At 36.1% G+C, this 26,974-nt stretch overlaps 1 protein-coding gene across 4 annotated transcripts in view; it reads right to left on the bottom strand.

Moving 5' to 3' along the window:
• The window catches only part of dpr11 (defective proboscis extension response 11), an 836,108-nt gene that overhangs the window by 276,684 nt on the left and 532,450 nt on the right, over positions 1 to 26,974 (bottom strand). For all 4 annotated transcript variants that reach the window (XM_067761430.1, XM_067761403.1, XM_067761413.1 and 1 more), the window contains one exon: positions 10,299 to 10,513. In XM_067761430.1, coding sequence (XP_067617531.1) covers positions 10,299 to 10,513 — 215 coding nt within the window. The remainder of the gene's footprint in view (positions 1 to 10,298; positions 10,514 to 26,974) is intronic.

The raw sequence follows: 26,974 nt of genomic DNA, 5'->3' as shown, positions 1-26,974 counted from the left end.
GATAGCTACCCATTGCCAAGAATTGACGACACTCTGGACTCGCTATCGGGTACGAAATGGTTTTCCACGCTGGATTTGAAAAGCGGCTACTGGCAAGTTGAAGTGAAGGAGGAAGATAAAGAGAAAACAGCCTTCAGTGTGGGTGATGGTCTTTGGCAATTTACAGTGATGCCTTTTGGACTTTGTAATGCACCAGCTACTTTTGAGAGACTCATGGACCAGGTATTGAAAGGACTACATTGCAAAACATGCTTGGCGTACCTGGACGACATCATCGTATTGGGCAAGAACTTTGATGAACATCTTAAAAACTTAGATCTTAAAAACCAGCTGGCGCTGGTCTGAAGTTAAGTCCCAAAAAGTGTGCGCTGTTTAAAAAGGAAGTAAATTATTTGGGTCACAAGGTAACGACAGAAGGTATCCGTACAGCGAATGAAAAGATAGAGGCAGTAAAGGATTGGCCAAGACCACAGAATCTGCATGAATTGAGAAGTTTCCTTGGGCTGTGCATATATTACCGCCGATTTGTACCAAATTTGCCAGCGTAGCCCTAGTCTCCACGAGCTAACAAGAAAAAATAAAGCTTTTGAATGGAAGAAGGAGCAAGAAGCAGCTTTCCAAACATTGAAAGAGCGTTTGTGCACTGCCCCAATGTTGGCATATCCGATTCCAGGAGCAACATTTATTCTAGATACAGATGCGAGCGGATATGCTATAGGAGGCGTTTTATCACAACTGGTCGATGGGCAGGAGAAGGTAGTTGCATATTACAGCCGTTCGATTGGAAAACCAGAGAGGAACTACTGCATTACGCGGAGAGAGCTGTTGGCATTGGTAGAGTGCATTAAACATGTTCACAAATACCTCTACGGCCAGCGATTCCGTGTCAGGACAGATCACGCAGCTTTAAAATGGCTTCTGCGGTTCCGTAATCCGTAAGGACAATTGGCACGGTGGATCGAGCGACTCCAAAGCTATGACTTTTCTATTGAGCATCGAAAAGGTAGTACCCATGGAAATGCTGATGCAATGTCACGAAGACCATGTAGTTTGGAATGCAAGCACTGTTCAAAAGCGGAGGCAAAAGAAGACATTATAGATGTCCGGCTAATGACTATAACATGTACAGATGAATGGGACAAGGAACAGCTAAGAAAGTGCCAGCTAGAAGATGCAGATCTGTCACGTGTTATGCAAGGGCTCGAACGAAATGAAAGACCAAACAGAGAAGAGATGTTAGCAGAGAGTCCCATTGCGAAGTCATATTGGGCACAGTGGAACAGTTTAGAATTGATATCCGGTTGCCTTCATCGAGTATGGGAGAGTGAGGATGGTAAATACAAGAACAAACTGATAGTTGTTCCCAGAAAGAGGATTCCTGACGTGCTCAGCGAGCTGCATAATGGTTCAAGCGGAGGTCATCTTGGAATCACGAAGACGCTCGAGAAGATTAAAGAGAGATTCTATTGGGTTGGTTGCCGTCAGTCGGTCACTGAGTGGATTGCGAACTGTGAGGTTTGCAGCAGAGCGAAAGGGCCCAGAACACGAAGTCATGGCCAGATGAAGCAATATAACTCAGGTGCGCCATTGGAAATGATCGCTATGGATGTCGCCGGTCTATTTCCTACTAGCAACGGCGGAAACAAATATGTACTGGTAGTTATGGATTATTTCAGCAAATGGCCAGAGGTATACCCAATCCCAAATCAAGAAACGGAAACGGTAGCAGAAGTGTTTATAAACAATTGGGTTGCAAGGTATGGTGTACCAATGGAGTTACATTCTGACCAAGGCAGGAATTTCGAATCAGCTGTGTTCCAGGAAATGTGTAAGTCATTGGGCATTCGAAAAACACGGACAACTGCATTGCATCCTCAATCCGATGGTATGGTAGAACGATTCAATAGAACATTGGAGGAGCACTTAAGGAAAGTAGTAGACAAGTACCATAAAGAATGGGATACCCGCATACCATTATTCTTGATGGCTTACCGATCAGCAGTGCATGAGACAACGGGCCAAACCCCTGCAAAAGTAATTTTTGGGAATGACCTTAGACTGCCAGCTGACTTGAAGGTTGGGATAGATGCCAATGCGGAGAGAAATGTCAGGAAATCCACTAGTGATTTGGAAGAAGAGCTAAGAGAAATACATGATCTGATAAGGCAACGAACAAAGATTATGAGTGACAAGATGAAAGCCAGATATGATAAAGCAATTAATTCAGAAGGTTTTCAGGAAAGAGATTTGGTGCTGTTATACAACCCGCAACGTAAAAAAGGTTTGTCCCCGAAATTGCAGTGTAATTGGGAAGGCCCATACAAAGTTGTAAAACGGATCAACGATGTAGTGTACCGCATACAAACCACCGGTAAACCACGAACCAAAATGAAAGTGGTACATTTGGAAAGGCTGGCAACGTTTAGATCGAGAGGTTTGTCTGACCGGGACGATCAGACTTAGGTGGAGGGCAGTGTCACGGATATTAGCATCACTAAATTATCCCATCACTAAGGCGATGCTAAGGCCATGCCAAGCAGTATTTACGTTAATAATTAAATCAAGTATACACATATATAAGGCAGCCCAGAGAGATGTCACACACAGATGCATTTACTTATATGCCTATGTGCGCGCGAGAGACTGTAAACTACAAACATTCACACAATAATTCAATCATTATGTATCTACATAAACGAATAAATAATTGCGTCTACACATATGTACGTATACGAGCAGCGGAGCGGCAATGCACAAACACATGTATATATCTTATCTGAGTTGTCACAAGAGAGAGCAATAATTTGTGCACGTAGTTGTGGCTGGCGATTTTGTAGCCGAAACTAACTAGTAAGTTATGGAAATCAAAGAGCCTAGAAGTATGCAGCGTAAACTATAAAAGCGGAGCAGGCGAGTAAGAAGTAATTCAGTTGATTTGAACCATCAAGCAGTTCGATTAAGCGCTATCTAGCGAGCTATAGCAGTATTATTTTGAATAGTAGAGTTCATTTGAGCTATCAATCACTTTGGTTGTTAAGCAAAGTATAAGTGTTATTGTGAAGTATTTTAATAAAGGCCATTTTTCCATTATTCAATATTGGAGTTATTTATTCAACAGTTCAGCGATAGGAACTTAGCAGAGGGTTGCACATAAAAGGATTTGCAAGTAAATTCGTTACAATATGGAATCCTTTCTATGAATCTAACTCCTATAAAAATTGCTTTACGAATGCTTCACTGGCCAGACGGCCTTCCTTCATATACCAGCAGGCACACATTGCTTGGTCTTCAGGATTTGCATGACAGAAGAACTTTTATCTCACTCATGCTTGCCTATAATGTAATAAACTTTAGCACGAATTTATTATAAAAATTGCTTTACGAATGCTTCACTGGCCAGACGGCCTTCCTTCATATACCAGCAGGCACACATTGCTTGGTCTTCAGGATTTGCATGACAGAAGAACTTTTATCTCACTCATGCTTGCCTATAATGTAATAAACTTTAGCACGAATTTATCTGACTTATCTAATTTGTTCATTCCATATATTCCACTGCGTGATCTTCTAGGACGGAATGGCCTAGAAGTTTTAATGTGGTTATATAAATCATTCCCGAGATGGTCGGACTAGTACATTAAAAGTGCTTTGTTACCGGGACGTACCGGGCCTATATGCGGCATGGGACCATCAACCCAAAGCCTTCGGGGAGTGTCTTTATCGTTAATACAAAACAACAACAAAGCATGTACTTTTAGACTGAATGAATTAAATACGTAAATAAAATGCGCGCACAAAGAAATGACTAGTAATTCAGATTGATATTATTGACTGGTTGACTTAGCACATTTTTTGTGAACAGTTGACGACTTAGCACACTTACACATCATTGCAAACAGCACGTAAAAATTTAAATGTAAAATATTTTTTTCTTGTGATCGATGTATTTTGAGTTCAGTTTTAAAACTGCATTAAAATATTGTCACATACTTAAAAATGCAACCCTACTTGACATGACAACGAAGAGCGACTCGCAGCGAAAGGCAGTTAGTTGAGAAGAGTTGACGAAGAACATTCAAACGAATTGGTATCGCGCGGCAGTAATAAATTAATTGAAATTTAAAATATTATAAACTTTGTATTCCCTAAACTTTGTAATTCCATTCTTTTGAATTATTAAATATTCTTTATATTTTATATAAAAACCCCTGACAAAAAGTGAAAGAGTAAAGGACCATTCGGTAAGTTTCTGGCAGTTCAGAAGTGAGACGTGATCTATGCCTGACAGTGAAACGTGAATATTCTTGCGCGAAATTCGAAGCGCCTATAAGGAAAAAAAAGCGAGACACGTAATTTACACCTAAAGAATAAATAAAATAAGAATGGAAAAGTTTAGTGAAATGACAGTGGTAGATTTGCGCCAGCGTTTGCGTGAACTTGGATTATCCACCGCCGGTAACAAAGCGAAGCTGGTTGAAAAGCTCTGCGAGCACCAGTTTAATGAACAATTCGAAAGCGCGTTAAATGAAAGTATTGAACGCCGGTTACGGGTAATAGAAACATCCATAGATAATTCGCTTCGCAAAAGTATTAATAAAACACCGCCGCTAAGTGCATCGTCACCCTCGCGAAATAATGAAAATCGTAACGAAATTGCATCAGCATCTTCAGAAGATATGGTGGAACGCCACATGCAAGGCTCAGCTTCCAGAACATTCGATGACATATATACAAACTCGCATACAGATGAATTTATTCCCATGAATAACGGATTATTTCAAATTTTTCAGTGGCGCCGACGATGAGAGCAGGAGATGATTTGACGACGCTATGTCAATCTTCTCACTCTATCGCACCACTGACGTTACCAAATCGTAGAGATATACGAACGGTAGGAACAGAGAGAACAACAGTTGGTTTGTCTCCTCATTCCTTTGCAGCTGTGCAGCAGCCGATATGCTACAGTGGAGAGAATACCGCTGGAGTAAGGTATAATGCGACAAATTTGTATACAATGAATCGTGACGTAGGAGAGCCGACGAGCGCAAGCATTTACAATGCTGCTACGGAAATGCAATTTCAATATGATCGAACAGCAAGAATATGTATGCCAAGTCATACCGCAGATTTTAATGTACAACACATCCCAAATACGACGCGAAGAGTACATTTTGCTGGTATTTCACAACCAAACTACGTAACCACGAACATGCATGTACCAACATGTGTGCAAAATACATACCCATCAACAAATATGTGTTGCGATAGGGGAGAGTATCCAACTGAACGAAGAACATGCTCAGATTTTGGGAGCGTACAAAATATCATTGGTATTCTACCAACTTTTGACCCAAGTGTGAAAGAGTTGACATCAGTTCAATTTATTGGAAAAGTAGAACAACTTCGCCAAGCATATGGTTGGAGTGACAAATTATTATTATTTGCAGTGAGTGCAAAAATGAAAGGTTGTGCTAAACTATGGCTGGACTCTGATCCAGAAGTGTATACAAATTGGGCAAGATTTGTGAGTGACTTTTTGTTTGAGTTTCCTGCTCAAATAAACGCAGCCGAAATTCATATGAGATTAATGAGTATGCGCCGTGCATTGAGTGAAACTCCAGAGACATTCTACTATCGTGTGTTATCTGTTAGTAGACAGGGTGGGTTAGATGACCAATCGATAATAAAATATGTCCTCAATGGAATAAACGATATTGATATGAAGCGCTCATTTTCGGCAAAAACGTATAATCATGCTAATGAGTTATTGAGAGTAATTGTAAATTACTGCTCAGTTAACACATATTCGTACAAACCAGACTCAGTGTCAAAGTTAGATGTTTCGCGAGAAAAGCATGCACAACAAATGTCAAAAAATAATAACAATAACAAAGAAAGAAAAGAAAATCAAGGTATTGTGTGTTACAATTGTCGCAAGTCAGGGCACATTTCTCGAAATTGCACAGAGCCCCAAAAGCGTAAAAAGTGTACAAAATGCAACAAGTATGGGCATAATGTAGAAAATTGTGAAGCAACACAAAAATCTAAGTGTAACACAATTGAAGAAAACAAAGAAAATTGTAATATGAAAATGGTTAAAATAAACAATGTGGTAGTTGAAGCGCTAATAGATTCAGGCAGTGCGCGATCGTTAATTAAAAGAAATTTTGCAAATCGATTTGAAAATAATTTGAAAGAAAAATGTTTTGTTCAGTTGAAAGGCTTCGCAGGAGGCGAATATGAATGTTTTGAGCTTATGAAAAGTAATATGATAATTGACGATGTGTGTGTTGATGCGAATCTATTGATAATCGATGACAATAAACTTGACTATGATGTGCTAGTGGGAAGAGATGTGTTATGCACAAATGGAAATATTTTCGTGATTGACGGACAGGATTGTTGGATGAAATCCAAAGTGAACATAATTGATAACGTGACCGTTGAAAATGAAAACTTAAAGAAAGTGTTGCGAAAATACGAAGGCCGTTTCAATACTCTTGGAAAAGCCAAGTTGCTAAAAATGAATATAAAGCTTGACAGCGATACTCCTATTAATATGAAACCATACCGGTTACCTTTCGCGAAAAGACCAATCTTGGATGAAATAATACAAGACTTATTGGCAAAAGACGTAATTCGTATATCTGATTCCGCGTATGCTGCGCCGGTAGTTCTCGTGGAGAAAAAAGATAATAAGCATAGATTGTGTGTTGATTTTAGACAACTGAACCGCGTTACGGTGAAACAACCATTTCCAATGCCGGTAATGGACGAATTATTTGCATCGCTTGCACGTAATGAGTACAATACAACATTAGATTTTAATATGGGTTATCACCAAATCGAATTGGAAGAAAGTGCTAAACAATACACCGCGTTCGTGACTAATAATGGACACTATGAATATAACCGTATGCCTTTCGGGTTAGTTAATGCGCCGTCGGTATTTCAAAGCATGATGAATAAGATCGTGGATAAAATGAAACCCTATCGAGTGATTGCGTATTTAGACGATGTTATAATTCCGAGCCGTACTATCGATGACGGGTTAAAAATATTGCAGAAGTTTTTGAGTCTGTTAAAGGAATATGATTTAACACTACGCTACAGTAAATGCAAATTTTTGGTGAAAGAAATAAACTTTTTGGGACACAAAATTACTTGTGATGGTGTTACACCTGGTGAATGCAAGGTAAATGCTATAAAACATTTTAAAAAACCAAATTCTGTAACTGAAATAAGACGTTTTCTGGGTTTAACCGGATTCTTCCGGAAGTTCGTAAAAGACTATGCAATTATAGCACGTCCGTTGACTGACCTTACAAGAAAAGAAGCAATAAAGAATTTTTGCTGGGGAGAAAGCCAAGATAAAGCATTTGATGCGCTTGTTGTCGCATTATGTAGTGAACCCGTATTGACTTTATATGATTTTAATGCAATGCATGAGGTCCATACTGACGCTAGTAGTATAGGGCTAGCTGCAGTGTTATTACAATCAAACGACGACGGTAAAACATGGAAAGCAGTTATGTATTATAGTCGACGATGTACAACAGTAGAGTCACACTACCATGCCTATGAGTTAGAAGTGCTGGCAGTGGTTGAAGCTCTTGCCAGGTTTAGGGTATATATTCTCGGCAAGCATTTCAGAGTGGTAACTGATTGTTCAGCCATCAGTAGTATACGTTCAAAAACTCAACTTATTCCGAAAATCGCACGTTGGTGGATGCGAATAACAGAATAAGATTTCGATTGCGTGCACAGACCAGGGGTGCGCATGGGACATGTGGATGCGCTCAGCAGATCACCAGCTGAAACTGTTAATATTGCTGATAGTGTAGACGTGTTGATTTTAGCTGAAGGTTCTGATGATTGGCTGTTGACTATGCAGCTGCAGGACAAAAATATTCGCGAGATAATTGATATTATACAAGGCAAGGTTGAATCAAAGCAAGCAACTCAATTTAAAAATGAATATCGAATACAGAATAATAGACTCTACAAAATAATCAATGGAAAACTTCTATACGTTGTACCAAAAGCAGTACGATGGAGAATTGTAAAATACTGTCACGATGACATGGGACATTTCGCTGTGGAGAAAAGTTTGCAACGCATATACGAGCATTTCTGGTTTCCGAAAGCTAGAAAGTACGTGAAAGACTATATTTCTGCATGCATTGAACGCTGCTACAATAAAGGTAAGGGTGGTAAGCCAGAAGGTGAGCTACACATAAGTGAGGTGGACCCTATACCATTTCGCACGCTTCACATAGACCATCTAGGTCCATTTATACGAAGCAAAAGAGGTAATACGTATGTAGTAGTAATAAGCGACGCATTTACAAAGTATGTTGTGGCGAAGCCTGTACGCAGCACAAAAACGCAACCTGTGTTGCAAGCACTAAATGATTTGACATCCTATTTTGGGTTACCGTACCGTATAATCAGCGATCGAGGCACCGCCTATTCCTCGGAACAGTTCGAAGATTTTTGTAACCGAAACGATATATCTCACATTAAAACCGCAGTTAGGACTCCGCGTGCAAATGGGCAGGTGGAGCGGGCTAACAAAATCATTCTAGACTTTCTACGTACAGCAGGATCTAAAGCAACTCAATGGGACGAGGAGCTAAGAAATTTACAATGGAGTGTAAACTCTCAACGAAACTCTAGCACTGGTTTCAGCCCAAACGAATTAATCTATGATTTCAAATTACGTGACATCATTCGTAATAAACTTTTGGCAGCAGTAATTGAAGATTCTGAAAAACACAGCATAACCGAAAAGCGTGAAAAGGCCGCTGCATGTATACAACAACACCGAGAGAAGTGGAAGCAGCGTTTCGATTCAAAACATCGCAAGCCTGTCGTATATCAGGTAAACGATCTGGTAGTAATCGAGAACGATCTCCAAGCAACAGGTGAATCACGTAAACTCGACGTACGTTATAAAGGTCCATACGTGGTAACAAAAGTATTGGGTAACGATCGTTATTTGATTGAAGACATCGATGGTATGCAACATAGACAAAAGCGTTTCTGTTCAGTGTATACAACAGAAAAAATTAAACCGTGGTGTACACTACCACCAGATCTAGATGAAGATGATTCCGACGAAGATGAAGTCAGTGACATCGGGACGATGCCAATGTCAGAATTGGCCGAATTGTCACATACTTAAAAATGCAACCCTACTTGACATGACAACGAAGAGCGACTCACAGCGAAAGGCAGTTAGTTGAGAAGAGTTGACGAAGAACATTCAAACGAATTGGTATCGCGCGGCAGAAATAAATTAATTGAAATTTAAAATATTATAAACTTTGTATTCCCTAAACTTTGTAATTCCATTCTTTTGAATTATTAAATATTCTTTATATTTTATATAAAAACCCCTGACAAAAAGTGAAAGAGTAAATGACCATTCGGTAAGTTTCTGGCAATATAGTTTTTCAAAAAAAGTGACTTAGCACATTCTCACATTAAGCTAACGATATACGAATTTTCTACTGAGAAGATTTTCATGTCTGAAATGCACACATATTGTTTTTCAATCCACTGCTGAGGGCGGCCCCGCTTAGACTTTTTGTCAGAGATAATTCAAAAGCTTTTTGATAAACTTGTTTCACAGAAAATTTTGCCAGGGTTATTTTTTTTCTATGTCAAATTTTATTCAAATACTGGCAATATGGACCATATCGGAATTCAAAATTGGCGCTGACAAATTTTCACTTTGCCGAATATCATTTCGTTCTTTATTTTCGTTTAAACAAAGCTTCTCATTGAGGATTCATCTGCCTTGCAGCCGCCAAAGGGACTTTAGATTTAACATACGTGACCCCCAATTTGTAGGAAAAATTAAAAAGAAGCACGACGCACATTGGAAGAGAAGCTAGGCCAGAATCCCATCGGAGGTAAATCGTGCCGAAGTCACCATGAATTTAGCTTCATGGTATACATTTTCCGCATGAGTTGGAGGCATGCCCTGAGGAAATTTTAGCTTTTATAAAATGGCGAAAGTCTGTCAGTCACGGGCTCTTAAACTAGATGGTTTCCAAAGCAAGTTATGGGGTAACTAATATCGAAGTATTTTGTAAAATGTTTCTCAAATGGGGTCGTACCTTAGCAGTGGTTTGGCAAGTTCTTCGATTGTATTTTTGCCATTGAAAGTTTCTCAGCAATAAAATGTATCTGCTTGAGCAGATGTCGCCCAGAGTCGAAAAAGCAGCACATCAAAAATTGAATAGAAAATTCGTTTGGTGTGTTACCAAACTAAAAATATTCACACTTACCCTGCATGGTAAGTACGCGTGAGTTCCGATCTGCGCAGTTACATTTGTAGTAGCATGTCCATCGAGGTATGGTTCTACGAAAGCAGTACCCATCAAACTTCCTGCCGCCGATACGGTCGGCACTGCCGATGTACCACCCACCGTAGTGCCAACAAACATAGAAGGTGAAGATATATACTGCGATGTTAAATCGATGACTGAGGCATGAAGCGGCACTGCAAAATAGGAGAAAAAGAAAACTGTTAAAAATAAATTTTTTAAGTAGCACAATTTGTAAACATATTAACGGTTAAAAGTTGGTGCTTACATTTTTTGTAATGCATTTATGACCAAACCAAATTTGGTTTCAAATATAGATTGTACCTGACTTGCTAAATATTACTGCCCAGATCAGGGCTTCAATTTGAAGCCAAAGAAGTCTACACTTGCTAGTATAAAAAAAACTAATGGGTTTCGACCCGACGTTCGACGGATTTCAGCAGTTCGCTCTACCTACTGAGCTATTACATCTTTGTAAGAAATCATATATGTATGTGTAACAAAATTTTTGAAAAAAGAATCAGCACTTTTCACACATAAAATTTTTAATTTTTAAATTTTCAGGGATTTGTTTTACAACCAGACGTGCATACATCTATTTTTAGATTTTCAAATTTTTTGGTTTAATGAGTTTATGAGTTTAAATGAGTTTTATATCAATTTCACACAGAGGGTTAATGAAAAAATTAGGTAAGTTTTCTACATAAAATCCCTTATTGAACTCAATTTTCCATACAAAATGCAAATATTAAATTATCTCATTATTGCTTTATTAAATGCATAATGGAGTCAAAAATCTAGTACGTTTTGCTTAATGGATCGGATTTCTTTGTCAATGTAACAAATGTCAGTAAAAAATAAATTATTTTCAAAAATTTACGAAAAATATAAAAACACCAAAAAGTTTAAAATTTTATTTTCGCTGCACTTGCAGCAAACGATAACAAAGCTATTAAAAATAAGCAAACATTTGGTTAGATGCAACATCTATGCGTAGTTCCGCATGCATTTTATTTTAATCGCCTTAATAGTTAATGATGCAAGTAGCCTTATGTGAAAAGGAAAACTTTATTACTTCATTAAACAAAATTGTTATTCGATTAAGTTTCTGTGTGAAATCGGTATTAAATTGAAATGGAGTAAAATTAAAAAACACAGTAGTAAATTCAGAGGTTTCCAATTCAATAGAAAAATGTTAAGTGCTTAAGACGAGATGAAAGGCTTAAAAATCAGGCTCATATTTCTAACCGTGTAGCTTTTAAGATCTCACAACTACATTTTCATTTTATTCCCATTGCGAAACTATCTTTTTGCAACGTTACCGGTTAAGCTCAGAATAACGACGTTAATGTGAAAAGTCAGAACTTTAATTAAATTCATTATGTTGAAACTTGTCAAATTGTATGAGTGCTCTAAAATTGTTCTCTTAGTAATTTTGCAACGGAAGTCCGAACATGACAAACATCCATCAACCTTTAAACCGCAAGTAGATGCCAATATAATGCCTTGCCACAAATGATGCATTTGATGTATGTACATCGCAGTTTACAATAAGCAATAAAGCTCTTAAAGTACACTTTTCATATATTAAACAGCACCTTATGTAAAAACAAACACTTAAGCCGAATGAATGGTGTATAAAATTAGTGTACACCATGAAGTTAAAGACCAACGACGCTTCAAATTTCTTTTTCGCAGCTTTACTGCGGGTTGTTTAAACGTTTTCCCGTCCACCACATCTTGGACTTTGTAAGTTTCGTTATTATTTTATGACGTTTAACTTTTCACGTACCTAAGGTGTGCTGTGTAATGTATGTTCTGATGTTGGTAAAAGTATGTATATTAGATTGGGTCGAAAAAAGTCACAAAAGTCTGCCTGATGATTTTCGATCATATGCCGGAACTGACTTAATTGAAGATATATCCCCCATGCATCCGATGGTTCAGATAAGATGATTTTTGACCTTACTTTCAAATTTTAATAGCAACAAGCTTGAAATTTCATCAGACGCTTACGTATAAATATACAGTATAAATAATTAACGTAGATAATAACCGAGTTTTTTTACACGTGTATACGTTTACGCTTAAACTTTATATGGACTGCTAAGTGTCAAACTTTAAATACATCTCTGAAATTGCTGCGCATAAAATTAGTACTACTAATTTTTAATACGCATTATACTCAGATGTAACTGAAATATGTGTCTATGTTTCACCTCAACACTAATTCTATGTTTCACCTCTAAAAATGGTGTGTATCCACAATTCATCGCAACTGATTCCGCTATACGTTATACACAGACATACAACAGAGGGTTGTGTCTCCGCTTTTCGGTACACTCTGTGCTGTAGCTAATTGTTTAACCAATGCCGCTAGATGGGTCTCCTAAGCATTGTCTAAGCGAGGATAAGCGTTTTTTTACGCGCAAACGTAAACGTATACGCGTGTAAAAAAACACGGCTAATAACTCCATTCTCCTCCCTCATTTAGATAGCTTGAACCGTGAAACTTTGTATAAGAGTTGCCTATTTATTACCGATGTCTATATTGCCATTATAGCGGATTGGCGCATACAAGGGCTTACTTAAACTTTTACAAAAATTTATTAAGTCGAAAAATAAACCTTTTCTTTGGGTCTCTTATTTAAATCCGTTCTCTCAGAATTGCGTCCTTGCTGATTCTTTTTGGAAAATATGCGTCTTTTTTACAATTTCATATGTACAATCTTACTCCACATAAAGGGTTTTTTCATGTTCGAAAATTTTTTCATGAACTGCCTCAACATACCACACATAACGCAATAAAACTTTAAAGAAATACTTGACGCCATATACCTCCGAGCAGATTCTGGCCGAGCGTCTATTTCAATTTGCGTCGTGCTACTTTTTAATTTTTTTCTACAAAAGGGCGGGACGAAACTTACTTGTATGTCCACTCCGCACGGCATCAGGAAAACAGATGAATTTTCATTGAGAAGCTTTTAATGATAGAAATACACTCGAGGTGTTTGCCAAACAACTGTGGAGGGGCGACCCCTTTTAGAAAAAGATTTACTAAAATATTTTAAAGTGGGTTTTTCTTATTAATTCATATTAATTTTACATCTTTTGAAATAAACTATAGTATTAAGTTCGCCCCGTAGTAGCTTCCAACAACAGGAAACACAAAATGAGTAGCGTCAGCGCCACGCAATCACAAAAACGAAAACAAACACATTTGCATAAAAATAGATATTTTCTCAACAAAATGTTAAAAATGTAGATAACCCCCACTGAGCAAACAAAAAATTAGTTAAAAAGTGAAACGGAAGGTTCGATATTATTACACATATCCATTTACATACATGTTTGCAGCCTACCATTTCCAGAGACAAACATTTGTATGAAAAAACTTAATAAAGTCAGAAATGTCAGAAAATATTCATGCTTACACAAGTTCAATGAAAATGCTGATGCAATGGGTTTATCTCAATGGATTCTGCTCTTTTAACCAGCCATTCGAGGTCAAAAGCAATAAATTTTAGTATCGGCGTGATGATCACCCCCATTCGAAGCTGTTATAATTTAAATTTTTTTTTGGCATTAAATCACATACATATGTTTATATGTAGCTTGCCAGGCCAGCTCCATCTACCAGTGGGTTTGGCAAAACCGACTTTGCTGAAATTTTTAGAACTTTCTTTAGTTTTCTGAGAAAATTATACCAAAACCAATAAATAGTGCACTCTCTTTTGCAGAATGACATGTGTCAAAAATGTTTGAGTTCTACCCCTCTTGCAAGTGGGCCTAAGTAGCTTCATAGTTGAAAAGTTGAACATGTATTTTAATAGTGATTGTACTTTACTCTGCTACGTTTGTGCACCAAAGTTCAAACTTCTGTGTCCAGGAGTAGCATTTTTGATAATTCTCATACAAAAGTGAAGGGATGTATACAAGCTTAAAGTCCAAGCTTTAACTTTTTAATAAATGTCTATGTAACAAATTACATTTTAATCGGTTCTCACATGCTTAACATGTAAGTAGAAAATATTGCAATCGAGTCTAAAGGATTTCTCTTTTAGGGTTCGAGAAATTTAAAAAAATACCACAAGGAGTCTTGCGACCAAGTTTTAAAAACCAGAAAAAATTGTTCAGAGTGCCGAACCAATGCATCAATGGAAGAAAATATCGAAAAATTCGGAGCCCACCTCTGTTCTTTTTTTGAGCTTTTCGGTGAGATGGAGTTTTTAAATTTTACTCCTTGTTTCTAGTCCGGTAGAAATGCTATTTATTGCCCCGATAGGTGGCGCATTTATAGACATATAAAAAAAAGTCAGAGTGTCATAGTTCGGATGTAACCGAACATTGAGTACTTAGCTGAGAGCTTCTATTTTATTCTGGTTCAGTTTTCAGACACTAAATACTACCAAAAGTTGGCGTATTAATTAATCGATTTTGTCCAAATTTTTTAGAAATATCTCTCTTTATAAACGAAATTAGTGGACCGCCCATTTTCATACTTTTTCTTTTGTTTATTTTCTTGTTTTAAATGCACACGAGAAGTAAAATAGCATTGATATAAAGCTATTTATTTAATATGAATTTGGAGCTTTTAGGCCGATTTAATTAAATAAAACAAGTTTATTTTTTTATTTCCGACGCGTTTCGACACATTTTCGTGTCTTCCTCAGGGAATCTATTTATTAAATACGAAAAACATATATGTTACATATACAATAATTGGTATTAATGTTCAATATTAAATCACTTACATTATTTAAACCAGTGGTTTTTGTCACATTTCTTTAAAAATATAAGTACACATATTAATAACAAACAAATAAGAACAATAATTAAAAACCACACCGACATTTGCTACATTAAAATACCGTCTATTAACATTAAAAACAATATTGCACTTGTCACCTCCAGACATTCTTTGTTATTGACGTCGCATAGGCAGCAAACTGGCATTCCTGGACATAGAAATATACAAATCCAATAACAAACTAACAACTAACTGGTACACAAAATCCATAGCATCATCAAGACTAATTAACTATCATTCAAACCACCCATGGACGCAAAAGAAGAACACCATTATCAATTTTATATCGAAAATTTACACCTTGAGCGACCAGGAGTTCATAAATCACAACAGAGAGAAAGTGATACACATATTACGCAAAAATTGTTATCCAGTCAATACAATAGAAAATTTAATACAAACAGCAATAAACAAAAACAAACACAAGAATCTGAATACAGCAAATAGCGAAAATACCAAAAAAACGTACACTACCGTTACATACATACCACACCTAACAGACAACAAAACATTACACAAAATCATACCAAGCAGTAACACAAGCTATGCGCACAAACCTAATCATACATTAAAAAGCATATATACAAAAACAAAGGACAAAATTGAAAAGGAACAACTACATAACGTAGTTTACGAAATTCGATGTCATGGTAAAGAAGGAGAGAAATGTAACAAAGTTTATATCGGCACAACAAAAAGATCACTAGGAACGAGAATAAAGGAACATAAACTAGATGCAAAAAACAACAAAAGGCAACACAGCACTGGCCCAACACCTTACGGAAAAGAAACACACAGCTGATTTCGACAACGCAACAATACTGGATGTGGAAAGCAGAACACGTAGAAGGATGACACTAGAGGGACTGCGCATACAACAAAAACTACCAACAACGATTAACTTCAAATAGGACGTTGATAATATTAATTGTGCCTATGAGATGTCAATAACAAAGAATGTCTGGAGGTGACAAGTGCAATATTGTTTTTAATGTTAATAGACGGTATTTTAATGTAGCAAATGTCGGTGTGATTTTTAATTATTGTTCTTATTTGTTTGTTATTAAAATGTGTACTTATATTTTTAAAGAAATGTGACAAAAACCACTGGTTTAAATAATGTAAGTGATTTAATATTGAACATTAATACCAATTATTGTATATGTAACATATATGTTTTTCGTATTTAATAAATATATTCCCTGAGGAAGACACGAAAATGTGTCGAAACGCGTCGGAAATAAAAAAATAAACTTGTTTTATTTAATTAAATCGGCCTAAAAGCTCCAAATTCATATTAAATAGCTAAGCAAATATTTGGCCCAACTCAATCATATAATAAAGCTATTTTATTCGTCTAGAATCCTTTTAAACATCTTATGTATAAAAGTGAGCGTTAACAAATTTCGTACGTTTTTTCCATTCTCATTTTACATGGTTTTCGAATATTTGAAAAATTGATTTTGTCCGAAGGGTGTGGTGCCCCGCGCGTTTTGAAAAAAAGTCGATTGAAAGTTAGTCTTTCAACCTAGTTAAATAGCTGGATTATCAGGTTATATTGTTGTCGGTATATGTTTTAAAATATAAACAGCGAAGCTATTCACAAAGTCAGTACTATCAAGTACTTAAGAATCAAAATCGATGATAAACTCAACTTTAGTGAGCACATCGATTACACGGTTGGGAAAATAGCCAAAAAGATATATTTCATGCAATGAACCTGCAAGTACTTAACTAGAGGGTACAAGGTAATGGTTTACAGATCGATAATCGAACTTCACTTCATATATTGTACAACATTATTCTTCATTATGAGAGATAACCAAATTTACAAATTGCAAAAGCAACAGAACCGAGCTACCGATTTATTCTTAGGAAACGCTATGACACACCTATCAGAGATATGCTCACCACTCTAAATTGGCTAAGCATTAAACAGGTACTGTTTTATCATGCGATGAAGAGCGCAACTTCCCTGATTATTTGAAAAGTGACATAAAATATGTAAGAAATGTTCATTCCGTAAATACAAGAAGAAGAAATGATTTTACTCTACCTGCTTATAGAACAGAAGCAGACAAATGTAATTTGTACTATAAAGGATTAAAATTCTACAATGAATTACCAAATGATGTTAAATCTAGTAACATAAGGGAATTTAAACACAAATTGTACAATTACTGTAGAACACTGCCATTCTAGTGCAAGATGGGCAAACTTTCGAATCATCAATAGCATTGCATACATCCCGATTACTCTACGCTGGCACTAGGAAACTTTCCCACGTACGAAAAAAGTAGCCGACGCTCATACTGTAACGCATCACTCATCCTAGTAAGTGCGTCGCCGTTCAGATGTTGCCTTCGCACTTTAAATACGTTAACAGCGTCAGATACAACTGGAAAAATTCTTGCATTGGTGTCATTCGTCTGCTACCCATCTCTCACTCCATTTGGGCAGTCAATAGATGCATATAAATTAATTTAATAAGATTATATATTAATTACTATATTCAGGTATAAGCTAAGATTAGTATAAGCTATAAGAAATAAATAAATAAATAAATAACTATACCCTTTGTAAAAAATATATATTAAAAGTCGGTCAATTTCGATCCCTTTTATTGCTTTCTTTTTCATGCATTTACGTTTTTTGTCAAAGACTAATAAAGAAATTTTGCATAAAAATGCCCTTTAGACCTAGATATGTTAATGCCAACAAAAGAAACCATAGTTCTGACTTGCGCGAGAAATGGTAACAAACGTGGATATATTAAATACCTAGATGTGCAATATAGATATAAAAATATGGGGGTCGACCCCTTTTTTGATGGAGAATTTTTGTACACATATATGCCTTATAAAGAGAAACAGCGAAAGTGGACGAGATTGGTTGAAGGCCACTTCCACATTTTTTCGAGAGATTTTTGAAAGGATTATAAGGGAATATTCTATCTAACCCCAAAAATAATTTCATATCATTGCTGTTTTTATTTCCAATTTTCGCTATGAGAAATAATACAAGATTTTAAAAATCGGAGCTGCTCTATAGCTCTATTGAATAAATAGAAAAATCCACTCTGATCTATGGAGAACTTTGAAATCAGATTTTAACATTGGTTACCTGGAAAAAAGTTCATATTACATAAACATATATGCATGTATGTAGATGGAATAATTGTTATTGAAACCCCCACACAAAATAAAATATTTATTTTTTGTATGCACGTAAAATCTTGTATGTGCATGCAGAGTTATTTAAATATATATACATGTTTTTTTATTATTCATTCGGAGTACATAAATTAAAATTTAATACGAAAATTTTAATTTATATTGAAAGTGTCAAAGCAACCCACATTGAGCTGCAGCAAATTAATTACATTTTAAGCAACAACTTTTACCGCATTCAAACCTTTAAAGATAAACAAGAGCTAAGTTGAACTCATTTAAATACAGTTTTTTCGTGAGATTTCTATAGCATAATGCTTGAGAAGATAGTTCTCACAGCAGAACTAAATAGTGAAGGTACAATCTATTTTAAGAGTGTACAATTACTGGCGTATGCTGATGGTATTGATATAATTGGCCTGGACAAACACGCTGTGAGTTTCGCCTTCTCTGGATTAGATAAAGAAGCAAAAAGCGGGTCTTTAGGTAAATAAGGACAAGGCGAAGTATTTGCTGTCATCCAAGGAATAATCGTCACTGTTGACGGATGTAAGTTCGAAACTGTGAAGGACCTCATATATTTGGGAACCAGCATTAACAGCAAAAGCAATGTCCGGTAAGAAATCCAACGGAGAATAATTCTTGTCAACAAGTGCTACATTGAACTGAGTAGGCAATTAGAAAGTAAAATTCCTCTCTCGGAGAACAAAAATAACCTTCTACAGAACACTCATCATACATGTCCTGATGTATGGCTCGAAGGATTCGCTGGTTATATCATGCTATGCGAATGGAAGATGCCCCTCAGGCCAAGCAGGTATTGCAGTCGATACCGCAGTTTGGAAGCAGAGGAAGGGTTTCCCCCCACTGAGCTGGGAGACGGATGGTGGAGGAAGACCTGACCTCTCTTGGCACTTTGATTGGAAAACGGTTGGTTGTAAAGGTATAAAGGAATCCAGATATATATAGACTTCCATACATCAAAATCATCAGTATTGAAAAAAAATTCGATTAAGCCATGTCCGTCCGTCCGTCCGAGCTTATCTGGATTATGAGCGAAATCGGACACAACCGCGCCCACATTTTCGATATCGAAAATTTAGAACAAAGGAAAAAATTAGATGATTCAAAACCGAATGCCGCTAACCTAATGAAATTGTGTAGGTGTTTTGGTTTTATGACGGAAAACGCAAATTCCAAGTATTTTGGAATATTGACGTGGCACCAGCCACATTTAGAAGAAGAAAATTTGGAAGTTTAACAAGCCGTAAATCAAGAGCCGTTAGAGATATTACATTTAAATTCGGCAGAATCACTATCCTTGTCAAATTATATAGACTGAATAAATATAATCAAAGTCGGTTAAATACCACGCCCACTTTTCCTAAAGGTCCAACCTTAACAAAGTTTGCAATAACTCCATGGTATTTAACCACATTTGACTAATATTCTAAATAAGTAGTGGTATGGCTGCGCTAAGAAAAAAAAAAATAAACAACATTTCGGAATTTATTATAAAAAATGTTTCAAAGAAAAATAAATGAAATTGGTGAAGTACCACGCCGATTTTTATATAAAAGATTTTTAAAAGGGTTGTGGATGGATAAAATAAGCTATATCTTTTCAAAAGAGAGCTTTATAACAATGGTGTTTCATTTCTCAAGTGGAATTATAATAAGAAAAAGCAAAAAATTTAAGTTCTTGAAAATGGGCGTTGCACCGCCCCTTTTTTGAGCAAGCATTTTATTATATTTCGCGAGCCATAGCTCGAAGAAAATTAACGGATCGTAATAAGATTGGGTTCACATATTTTCCTTATAGCAGGAAATATTTCTAGTGAAATTGGACGGGACTATTCCGATCAAGCATTAGGCAATATTTTTAGAACCTCAAAAAAAATAAATCCCTTGTAACAAAACTCGAAAACGTAAGTTATCTGAAATAAATGTACAATTGAAGCTCACGCTGAGTATATAATGTTCGTGTTCAAATACATTTTCACTTATTTCAACTTCATTTACCCGTTCCTGGAATATATTTGCCCTTTTGTCAAATACATTTGCCAACTCCTCGAATAAATTTGCCTTTTTCTCAAATACATTTACCCGTTCCTCAGAAAATTCTTTTCTCTATTTCATTTACACATTTCTGGAATACATTTGCCTTTTTCTCAAATATGTTTGCAAATTCCTCAAATAAGTTTGCCCTTCTCTCAAATATGGTTGAAAAAGGTTTTCTAGGCGTTTTTATAATTAGCTGAGTAAAGGTCATTTAATAAACACGCCTAGTTTTGATTATAATCGGTGTCAAAAAATTTAACTGGGGCCTTTTTCTGTAACGCGATTCGAAAGGAAATGCGATTCGAAAGCTGTCAAATCATATAGGTTTTTTTTTTCAAATCCAAAGAAATTTCTTAAGAAACGAGTTACATAATGAGGCTCCTGTTTTAATATCGCACTTTACTTCTACGTGCAACATAAAAATGTTTTAGAGAGCTACTCTACACATGACATCGATCGCAGCTCATACATGGGTGGCGGCAAGAAAGCACTAGAATAGAAAATAGAAATTAGTTTGTTGTATTGATTATTGGCTTAATAAAAAGATAAAGGTTGCCTTTTTATAATTTAAATCAGCAAAAATTGTAACATTTGGTAAGCCTTTTATGCACGAGTATAAATTCAACTCACGCTGCTACGTTACTATGCCAATTATTCTATCCTCAAATGTGCAAATCTGTTCAGAAGTTTTTATTTTCTTTCGTTTACTGATATTCGGTACAAAATCATGTAAGTGAAGAATTTAGTTTCAGTAAAAATGAATAGAACAACTTTATTAAAAAAAAATTCGCTGCAATTAATTAGACTAAGTTAACATTTAGTAAAAGTGTTACGTACAAAGCATGAAGTGTCATACTTTTCGATGTATCGTTTAGTTTTTTCGAAGTGATTGCAATTTGTATAAGATTTCGGAAACGTACAAAAACATTCCAAAACTTAAGTAAACTACTAAATTTCAGATGATTTAACTGAATTCCCGGAATAGCGATTGGTTTTCTTAAATCAACCTCCGAAGAGATTTTAGGGCGAGCTTCTCTTCCAATTTGCGTCGTGCTCCTCTTGATTTTTCTTACACATTGGCGGGACGGGACCCACTGATTTTTTTATGCCGACTCCGAACGGCATCTGCAAGGTAGATGAGTTTACACTGAGAGCTTTTCATGGCAGAAATACACTCGAAGTGCTTGCCAAACACTGCCGAGGGGCGACCCCGTTAAGACAAATTTTCTTCTAATTGAAAAACCTTATTTCTAAAATTTTGGTGTTGCTTTGCCCGGGGCGTAAACCCAGGATCTTCGGTGTGGATGGCGGGACATGCTACCAGGACTTTAAAAAATTTCAACATATTAATTATAATAAGCTGATAGTCCTTTTATTTTTTAATGCAATCTCCTCTTACACCACCCGTAATATTCGTGTATATAAGATTAACATTTGCTAAAACCCTTTTGATAAGGAATCTCATCAAACCGTTAACGTTCTCGAAACTATATGTTCCCGTAATGACGCCTTTGCCACCTTTCTCCAGAATACTTTTCTCGATTTGGTGTATATATCTTTGGTACTATAATATATGATTTCAACCTTGAAACCTTCTTGACCAGTTATAGTATTGTGGGGAATATTAGCATCACTATGCTGTTAGTAAGTTGGCGGCCACCGTGGTGTGATGGTAGCGTGCTCCGCCTACCACACCGAATGTCCTGGGTTCACACCCCGGGCAAAGCAACATCAAAATTTTAGAAATAAGATTTTTCAATTAGAAGAAAATTTGTCTAAGCGGGGTCGGCCCTCGGCAGTGTTTGGCAAGCACTCCGAGTGTATTTCTGCCATGAAAATCTCTCAGTGAAAACTAATCTGCTTCGCAGATGCCGTTCGAAGTCGGCATAAAACAAGTGCATTAATGCACTACCCCCAACTCCGATATCACGCCGATTTCTGTTTATTCAAATTTTCTAATAAGTATAAAAATGTTAATACATGTAAATAATGATACAGAAGTAACTATGTACAACTTTTGCCCTCTTTTTACGGGTTTTGTTACTCCCTTGAAACCCATTTCAAGGATTTTAGACGCGTTTTCGTAATGACTTCGAGCATTTTTCTTGGACTGCTGAATATAAGTTTAAAATTTAAAATATTCTTAAAATCTGTCAGAAACCCGTTTTCAACATGAATTCTGCACCTCCAAGATTTACAATTACCATTTACTGCACAGAACGTGCCTGTGAGTATTTGAGGGCGTCGTTTATTTAAAGTTAATCCTTAGCAAACACACAGAGGAAATGAACATGAAACTCAGTGACATTTGTTGTGTTGTAACATATGTAAAACATACATTACTTAAATTTCCCTGTAGGGAAAATCCGTATATAATGCACTCGCAGAGTGGAAGGCTTTAAAATACGCGCATAGTAGGCATGTCTGTCGTATAGGCGACTACAATTGATCGACCTGAAGGAACGAGGGGTCAAGAAAATCGTTTCTGATGCTTTTGGGCTAGTACCAGAAGGTGTAGAAACCTTAGCATACTGGATTTATACTCGGGAAAGGACTACCAAATCCACAACATACCCTTAACCCTAAAACAATAACATCAACAACGACCATATCTTGGCTACCGACACGAAAATGTATCTTCGCAAACTTTGCGGGACGCCATACGAAAAAAACGATATGCACATACAGCTATTGTCAGCTATTAAGAAACATTCTATATTAGCTGTATTTCGTTGCTAACTATTCCAATTAAAACACTAGCTAGCTTACCGAATTGCATGGAATCAAAAATAGGGCACTATTGTGAACGAGCGAATGAAATGAACATACGAATATGCAGATAAACCAAAATAACAGCGTGGCGGCAAGGTGACATACATACAAACAAACACACGCATTTCATGTATTTGGTTTTTGTAATTCTCTCGTTGAGTGTCAAAAACATACTGCGCTTGAAGTAGAAATGTCATAGCAGCTAAAAAAAGTAATAATTAGCTGATAAACTTCCACCATCTGTATGGTTTTGCCATAATGAAACTGTTTAGCTAGTTGAAGCGTTTTTTTCAAGCTCGTTTGCAAAAAAAGCAACTATTAATGAGCGATTTATGAGTTTCATATTAAAATTCTTATATTTCCCGTTATCTTTTCCCTTAATAGTATTTGCATTGTTTTGTTACTCTATTTACTACTCAATCCACCTGGTTTTGTTGTTGCGTTATTGAACTACATAGTGTACCTAGACAAGTGTGTCAGCTAAGCGATAAACGTCAAAACTACAAACAGCCTCGCTCACCTGATGCAAATTTCAGGTCTAGAGTTGCATTTTTGGTACGCAAGAGTACTTCAAGCTGAGTTGCATTTGATAGTTTAATAAAACTTTGTAGTATTTAAAGATGAAATAGTCGCATATATATCCGCGGAAATAGGAACACTAGAAGATTTGTAGCCTACAACAATGCGGAAACATACGGAAAGCAAAATTTATTTAAATTAGAGTCAAAGTATAAAGCGCCACACGTGTAACATGGAAAAATTTCACTTCTAAGGCTGTTTACACAAATGCATAAGGGCAAAATTATATAAACCCTTTGGTCGCTTCAAAGCAAAGATAACGTACGGCGTTTCATTGTTTTTCGTCTGGAGTTGTCAAAGCGTAGGCACGCAACCAAAGCATTTATGTAAATTTTTCGATACTTCGCCCGACAGATGAATTAATGAATGCAACACAACCAAAACGTCTGTGTAAATCCGCCTTAATTTTTGTAGCTGTACAAGTGTCCTGCAAATAAAATGGTGCTGTAAGTGCAAACAAATCATATTCCTTTATGACACTACTTTATTTTCTATGTCTTTTTCTTGTATTTTCTCTTATACTGGTATAGGTGTGTGAACTATATTTAAAAATAAAATAATTAAAAAAAGTTTTTAGTTAAACGGTTTTAAAGTTGACTACTAAAACGATCAATTACGAATAAACGTTTTGTGCGCAGTTGATTCAACATCTTGTTGCGATGGATAAAAATTGACAGAAATTTCGGTTGAATTGACCGGTATTTCGGTTGATTTTACCAGTCTTTTTCTTTCAGTCTAGGTAATAAAATAATTAAAAAAAAAATTTCAAGTTAAACGGTTTTATTGGAAACAACACTTACATGAAGTAATAATAATACTAAAAGCTAGAAAATAATCACACTCCTCATCAATCTAGGACGTTGATAAGACAATTAAATAAACGAGTTCGGCGCGTGAAATGTCTAAAAATGTGAGGCGTAGCTTAACCATATTAAGGTTCAGTTGGTCTTACTTATGACTATCAATAGAAATTTGACGCGTACAACGCTTTTATTTAATTGTCTGATCAACGTCCTAGATTGATGAGGAGTGTGATGACTACTACTCAGGAACCACCTAATTATCTTCTAGCTTCTAGTATTATTATTACTTCATGTAAGTATTGTTTTCTATAAAACCGATTAACAAAAAAAAATTTTTTTAATTATTTTATTTTCAAGTTTTTAGTCTTTATTTAATTGCCTATTATTTCTCATTCTATTTCGTTCATTTAGTGACTCATTATTACAAGGGCTCTTTCCTGACAATTTGTTACAATCTAAGGCCTCAATACATAATCCTTCCAAAGGCTTTACTCGACTCTGCGCCACGTATGCTTGACCCTCCTCGAACTCCAAAATATTTTGATGTCACTTCTACCGGACTGTATGTAATATTTGTTCTAAATACGAGCCAAATCGGACATCATAAGTCGCTTTCTATTCACGTATGTATTATGTGTTCCAAATATGTACCGAATCGGACCACAAATAAGATTTTTTTGAATATCTAGATCCTTGCGCCACCTAGCGGCGATTTTTTTCATAGGTCGCTTTCTATTCTTGTATGTATTATTTGTTCCAAATATGAGCCAAATCGGACCACAAATACGATTTTTTCAATATCTCGATCCTTGCGCCACCTAGTGGCGCTTTTTTTATAGGTCGCTTTCTATTCTTGTATGTATTATTTGCTCCAAATGTGAGCCAAATCGGACCACAAATACGATTGTTTTAATATCTCGATCCATTCGCCACCTAGAAGCGATTTTTTTCATAGGTCGCTTTCATTTTATTTATTTATTATGTGTTCCAAATATGAGCCAAATCGGACCACAAATACGATTTTTGTGGATATCTCGATCCTTGCGCCACCCAGGTCGCTTTCTATTCTTGTATATATTATTTGTTCCAAATATGAGCCAAATCGGACCACAAATACGAATTTTTTAATATCTCGATCCATTCGCCACCTAGCGGCGATTTTTTTCATATATCGCTTTCTATTCCTGTATGTATTCTGTACTCAAATTATGAGCCAAATCGGGCCACAAATACGATTTTTGTGGATATCTCGATCCTTGCGCAACCTAGCGGCGATTTTTATTCTTGTATGTATTATGTGATCCAAATATGAGCCAAATCGGACCACAAATACGATTTTTTTGAATATCTCGATCCTTGCGCCACCTAGCGGCGATTTTTTCATAGGCCGCTTTTTATTCTTGTATGTATTATGTGTTCCAAATATGAACCAAATCGGACCACAAACACGAAATTTTGAAATATTTTGATCCATGCGCCACCTATCGGAGTTTTTTCTTCTTCTTATTATTACATTGCCATCGGGTTCTGAACTATATTCCAAATTTCAAGCTTGTAGCTTATCGGGAGTTACTTAAATTTTAATTACAAAATTCGTTCCGGCCGGCAGTCCACCCTGTCAAGTCAAGCTAAATAAAACTGTTAAAAATGTAAAGCTGCCATGGGCTGAGAAGAATTTGCCTGTTACATGGAATTTTCAACAGGATAACAATCAAACGCACACGGCACAGCTAGCAAAAAAAGTTTTTCGATGAAAGTTTCATCAATTTTTTGGAGTGGTCCTCATCCAGTCCAGATTTAAATCCAATAGAACATATCCGAGTTGACGTTAAAAAGCCGAGAGTGCCAAATTTATCCCAAACATGGTTGTCCTTTTTGCTGAAGTAAAAAGGGTGCGGCAGGTAGCACCAATTGCACGATGTCAGAATCTTACTTCATAATTGCGTAATCGATGTGAAGCAGTGCTGAAACAAAAGGGTTATGCAACCAAATATTAAGATAGATAAGCATAAAGTGATTCTAATTAGTTGTGCCACCCACAGTGGAAACTTAACTTTTTTTTTTAAATAATTGCGAATAAATTTTATTCTATTTGTTTCTTAATCTCTTATATGTGTAAATAAAATTATCGAAAAAGTTATAAAAATATGTGCTTAACTGGAATTTGGAAAATTTGTTTGAAATAAGTGCCGTTTCTAATTAGCTGGCAATTGCTGTAAATCTCAGAATTTAATTAGACGCAGTTTCTCAATTTAATTTTTGAAATGCTGAATTCACTATATATATATATATATATATATATATAGCTGGTTGTTTCTTCTTGATTATTTTCCATACAGCGCCTTGTACTACAACATGTCAGTTAATCGAAATCAATAAAAATTGTCTTTTGACTTGCCGTTCTTCTGCACGGCCAACTGGTTGAATTCGCTTTGCCATCACC

This window comes from Eurosta solidaginis, chromosome 1 (genome assembly GCF_040869045.1).
Source record: "Eurosta solidaginis isolate ZX-2024a chromosome 1, ASM4086904v1, whole genome shotgun sequence".
NCBI classification, from domain to species: Eukaryota; Metazoa; Arthropoda; class Insecta; order Diptera; family Tephritidae; genus Eurosta; species Eurosta solidaginis.
The sequence above is the reverse complement of the archived record's forward strand: the minus strand, read 5'-3'. Positions and strand labels throughout refer to the sequence as shown.